General features: G+C 46.8%; 1 protein-coding gene across 9 annotated transcripts in view; it reads right to left on the minus strand.

Moving 5' to 3' along the window:
* TNC (tenascin C) overlaps positions 1-6,000 on the minus strand; it is a 99,793-nt gene that overhangs the window by 46,378 nt on the left and 47,415 nt on the right. For 7 of the 9 annotated variants that reach the window (XM_065946479.1, XM_065946481.1, XM_065946480.1 and 4 more), the window contains one exon: positions 357-629. The exons of the other annotated variants lie outside the window; for them this stretch is intronic. In XM_065946479.1, the coding sequence (XP_065802551.1) occupies positions 357-629 (273 nt within the window). The remainder of the gene's footprint in view (positions 1-356; positions 630-6,000) is intronic. 9 annotated transcript variants of the gene reach the window in all.

A 6,000-nucleotide genomic window follows, 5' to 3' on the forward strand; every position in this document is an offset into this window, starting at 1 on the left:
GGAATTGCCCTTGCCTGAAGAAGACAAGAAGATTATGATGATTATTTTTCCTTTTAGATATAATGCCTTAGCCTCCCTCCCCAGGAGGAAGCCTGTGAAGTCCAGGGCCCTGCAGTTGGGGCTCAGTACATGGTCCCCAGGTTGGGTGTTGCAGAGCCCCGAAGGCTGTGGTTCACATGAGGGGCACTGTGAGAGCTGCCCCAGGAGCCGGGCAGCCCGATTTTTTCCCATTATTAGGCACCATAGTGCTATAACTTGGGGTATTCAAGTCTGATCAGAGACGAGCTGCGTCTGATTATCCTTGGGCAGTTTCCTGTTGGGAAAACAGAAGCTAGATTCAGAAAGGTGGGAGGTACCTGTGGAGGCCTCAGCAGAGAGCACTGGGGTCCTGTAGCCCCGGATGACCCCGTGGATGGTGACTCTGTAAGGGGTGGCGGCCTTCAGGCCCGGGACGTCCACTGCCCGCAGGCTGCCGGGCACCGTGAGGTTCCGAGCCGCCTCCACCCCATTGGCCTCCTGCACCTGAACGACAAAGTGCTCGTAGGCCTGGTCCGCCGCGGTCCAGTTGAGTCTGAGGCCATCCCAGCCAGCCTGGGTCACGGTGAGGTTTTCCAGTTCAGGGGCGTGGTCTGAATAATGACAAGAGATGGGGTCTGTTAAGCCACGCCTAAAACGCTTTCCGTCTGGGAACCTGGAAATGCACACCCGCTTTGGGTGCTGAGGGGCCGGGGGCCGGGTCTCCTGCTTCACTCACCGCACCCCTGAGCCAAGCGGTCGCCGTCAAAACGCTAACTAGCAGGAAAGTCAATATAGTACTTACTTTGCCTTGTTGCGTACTGGGGTTTGTCTTTTGAAAATGTTTTTCCATTGACCTGTGGATTTAAAAAGTGTTAGACGTCTGCGTTGGCACTGCTCTGGGCTGCAGTTTCCATTTTGAAAAGCGTCTCTCATCCTAAGGATGAGATCACAAAGAAAAGCCTTCAGCTGCTCCTCTTGGGATCCTTAGTCTGAGCTGGCCGCCTGCTGTATTTTGAGAAAATTGGCTCCTCTTAGAGTCCCTTCCTTTCTGCGCTTCCCCCATCTCCCTGGGAAGGCGTGTTTCACAGTCTCCGTATGCTGGGATTTTTGTCAGTTTGTGGGACTCAAATCAGTTTACATAAACCACTGCGGACAGATCAGAGATAAATTAACATGGGACAAGCAAGGCTATCCTGAACAGCGAGCTGAGTCTCTGCAAAGCTCTCCCTCATTGGACAGAAAGAAATGCCCTGGGAGAAATAGTTGTTAAGCTCAATTAAAGCTGAATTCGCTGTCTTTATTCATCTCTGGAACAAGCACAGCACAGAACACTCACATGTCTCACTTCAAGGTGATAATTCTCCCAGAACTGAGCCTAAGTGGTCTTGGCATCACCTGGGAAGAAAGGACTTTCTCTGGAAACATCCTCTAAACAGCGGAGTGAGAACTGCCTTGAGTTCATATAAGTGAATGCGTTGTTTCTCTCCATATATACTTTATATGGTTGCTTATTTCAAAGCAGCCTCGTGTGTCCACTAAAGCTGAGTTCTCATTTGAAAATCTTAGCCTGCAGTTAGATTGAAGATATCGGTTCAGAGGGGAAAACGTTTCTTCTCCAGAATCTATTTGATTCAGACTTTTCTACTTTCTGGGGAATGTTCTTCCTGATGGTTCTACTTTGGCAAAAGTTGACACTACTTCAAATCCTGTTTGATCTAAAACAGGGGACCCTAACGAGGATCTGAGGGTCAGATCCAGCCTGCTGCCTCTTTTGGTAATCAGTGAGCTAACAGCGCTTTTAAATTTTTTAAATGGTTAGAAAAATCTAAAGAAGAACACTTCATGAAGATGAAATGTATGAGATTGAAATTTTGATGTCACAAGTAAAATGTCACTGGAACGCAGCCATGCCTGTGCATCCGCGTACTGCTGACGGCTGCTTACGTGCTGCGACAGCGGAGCTGGGACTGTATGGCCTGAAAAGTCTAGAATACTGACAGTCCTTTCAGAAAGTATGTGCCTTACCTGACCTTGACCGTCATTCTTATAGACACTTCATTTAACCCAAATCTGTTTCCTAGAACCCTTGTCCGAGACCACATAGCACTTCCTAACCACACAGACTTGTCTTAACCACACAAACCACATCTCAGGGTCTAGGTGAGGAAGAGCGGGCTCCAAGCTCAAAGTGATGTATCTATCCATACTTCTGGGGAAAGAAAGGAGAAATGGTCAGCCATCTTTCAACCCAACGGCCTCTGTGCAGCCAGGCACAGCGTTCCAGGAGTAGCGATTATTTCCTTGAACTTGGACTTTCAGCATAACTAGACTCAGGAGTGTGACCTTTTCAAATATGCCAAGAGCCCTCATCCATAAAGAGACATGGGACGAAAACCAATCTAAGTCAGACTGTAAAGTTAAGGGAATCAATTCTGTGGCTCATAAACTCTCCTTTTTTATCCCACTTTCTTTTTTTTTTTTCCTTCTGCTGCTGTCAAAACTGCTTGTCAGGGACTTAGCTGACATAGACAGTTGATCCCCTTCATGTGAATTAAGTGTGTTTCCTCTCAGGTAACTGCTTTTTAAGCTCTCTCTCTCTAAATTATGACATAAAATATATATTCTTTTTTCCCATGGAAGAAATTTCAGATACCAGGTTGCAAGAGATGTGGGAAGAATTACCTAATCAGGCAAGGGAGGGTTACAGATTGTCTATTAAGCTGCTGCAGTAAAGATGATTGGAGAGAAGAGGAGATCCACCTTAGAAAATGTCTCTTTCTCATGAGAACCATCTTTTCTCTTTGCATCAGCTTTTGTCCATGCCTCAGATACTATTATACAATGTCCCTCATATTCTGCTTCATTGCTTGGTGCAGCTGGTAGAGTAATTTTCGTATAATGTCATGTTGCTCAGTAAATGATAATAGTCATTTACTATTATAATAGTTCACCAAAATTTTTGGCTATTGGTGCCCTACGCAAAACACTTCACTAAACAAATGCTGAACAGATAAATAAAAGTGGAATTCCAATGAGTAAAATCAGTAGTTAATATAAAGGGAGGTGGGTAAGAATTATGGGAAGAGGGAATGATGTGAATAAAAATACAGCAGACAACATTGGAGATGGAGACTGGGCTCCAAGTAAATGCGGACTCTGCATTTCAGCAGCAAATGACATACTTATATGCTTACTGCCCCAGAAGTCCAGTGTTTCTGTCGTGTATTCCACACTGAATTTCTTGGCCTTTCTTTATCAAAAGGCTGTTGTCTTTTTTCTCACAGCTGTGCACTGGCATCTACCCTCTGAACAATGTCAGTGGGCCTGGGAAATCAGAATTTCAAAATCTCATTTCTGGGCTCGTGGTGAGTTGACCAGCTGGCCTGGAGGAATTTCAGGCTGTGCCAACTTTAAATCTTTAGATTTCCACCATCATGTAGACGGTCATTACCAAGTGCTGACTGATGAGGCATCGGCTTTTAATGCTCACTGATGGGAAACAGAGTGATTCTCCTACAGCCGCAGAATGGTCAAATTCAAGCCTGAGGACCACCCAAGGGGAGATTACATTGTTTTGATCTCCTCTTGTAAAGTTAATGGAAATTCAAAGCTTTGCCTGCTCTAACAGTTTTGGGGGACTCTTAACATTGTCAAGAATGAAACCCAAGCCCCTTAGCATGATCTTCACTGCCCTTTGTAGAAGATACTGATGATGTCCGTGACCTTGAACCCTGCTCTCTCCAGCTCCATCATACAGCAGACTATATGGCTGGCGCTACACTAACATAACGTTTCTCACATTTTTGAACTTCTCATGTGCTGTTCCTCTAGCTGGAAATGTCATCACTCCCTTCTCCACTTGCCCAATTCTTGTTTCTTTCTGAGGACTCGGTAAAGTACCACCTCTCCCAAGAAGCCTTCTCTGATACCCTGCCTTCACGTTGCTCAGGTCTGGGATGGATATTTGCCTCTGTGCTCCTGTAGCTTCCCACACTGGCCTCTAAACAAACTAGTCACAGCCTTATAATTTTGGTTTTGATTCTCTGTTCTCATTGCAGTATGCATCATTTCCCGAGGGGAGGGGTTGTGTCTTTCTGTTCTCTATGCCAGTGCTGCCTGACCCATGGCAGGTAAGAAATAAATATTTGTGGGATGGATAAATATTTGACTAAATTTCAGTTTGCTCCATGAGAAAAATCAAAGAGGCCAATTAGAGCAGAGTGTTCTCTATTACTTACAGCTGTTGCTAAAAACAAAATTCCACCTCTCTGCTTCCCCAGACCCTTGAGGATTATGGGGGTATCACTGTTGAGTCTTACACGGTGTGGAAAGATGCATTATCGGCCTTGTGTATCTGCATATTCTCCCTGTTTTATGTCCCTTACTGCTCACAGCAAATCACGGCCTCCACTTCAAGCAGGGTTTTGTTGAGTTTATTAGAATACAGGTGCTGGGTGTGGGAGAGACACCTGGCACACACTAATTTTGTTTAGTGCTAACAGGGATGTGTGCACGCTAAGTTGCTCCAGTCGTGTCTGACTCTTTGCGACCCTATGAACTGTAGCCCTCCAGGCTCCTCTGACCATGGGATTCTCAAGGCAAGGATACTGGAGTGGGTTGCCATGCCCCCCTCTAGGGGATCTTCCCCACCCAGGGTTTGAATCTGCATCTCTTAGATCTCCTGCATTGGCAGGCAGGTTCTTTACCACTAGTGCCTTTTTAAATTTCTTTCCTTCCTTTATTCCCTCTTCCTTTCTCCCTCCATCCTGTCTTTCCTTCTTTCTTTCCTCCCACTTTTATCCAGAGTAAGCTTAATTATGGAGAGGGAAATGGTAGCCCACTCCAGTATTTTTGCCAGGAAAGTCCCATAAACAGAGGAGCCTGGTGGGCTACAGTCCATGGGGCTGTGAAGAGTAGGACACGATTGAGCACAAGCTTAAGTAAAGACTCCAGGAGAATGACTTCCCTTCCCTTAATTCTTAAGGGAGAGAATTTGGGCTGTTGCTACAGGGGTGAAATCAAAAGACCAGAAGATTCCGTGGAAATACTGCCTCTGGAGAAGCTGGGGTCCCCAAAGACTCCTGAAGCCGATGCCACATGTTCAAGGTGCTGGGGTCACAGCACTGAGTAAAAGAGACAGAGTCCTTACATTCTGGTTGGAAGTAGGAGGCAGGCCACGGAGCAAGGCGTACCAACCCACCCCAGCATTCTTGCCTGGAGAATCCCATGGACAGAGGAGCCTGGCGGGCTGCAGTCCATAGGATCTCAAAGAGTCAGACACGACTGAAGTGACTTAGCATGCACACACGCAGGAGGCAGGCCATAGGTAAGTAAACCAAATAGTGAGTGCTATCAGGCCCGGCAGGTGTCGTGAGGAACTCTGGAGCAGTCTGAAGGGGTAAGTGAGGACAGGGCATTCTCTTAGACTGGCAGACGGAGAGGTCTTTTGAGATGACACTTGAGTTGAATGAAATGAGGGATGCGCTGGGTGCAGACCTGGGAGAGGAGGGGAATATAGGCAGCAGCAGAAGCATGTTCAAAGGTAGGAGCCAGCTTGGCATATGTAAGGAACAGCAAGAGGGCCGGGGTGACCACAGTGAAATGAGCAAGCGGACAAGTGGTGGGAGCAAGCCAAGTCAGGGCGATGGGAGAGACCAGGTTATTTAGGGCCCTGCAGCCTGGGGGTAGGGTCCTTGCATTATATTTCAGACATGATGGGCAGTCAGGTAATGCATACTTTAAACTTGATGCTGCATCCAGGAATAGGCTTGTGCTTTGGCTCAATGCTATGACTAGAGTCCTAGAATTCTCTGGGGAAACGGCTTTGGGGCAGCCGATTTCTCATTTTCTCTGTAAAGCTCATAGACAGTGAGCAGACTTCTGCTATTGAGAATCTAGGAGGCAGAGCTGGGAACCCCTTTCTTCTGAGTTTGAACCTACAGCCCTTTGACATTTCAAGGCTCAGAGCCACATGGTACATTC

The sequence above is a fragment of the Muntiacus reevesi genome, chromosome 10 (assembly GCF_963930625.1).
Source record: "Muntiacus reevesi chromosome 10, mMunRee1.1, whole genome shotgun sequence".
Classification (NCBI taxonomy): Eukaryota; Metazoa; Chordata; class Mammalia; order Artiodactyla; family Cervidae; genus Muntiacus; species Muntiacus reevesi.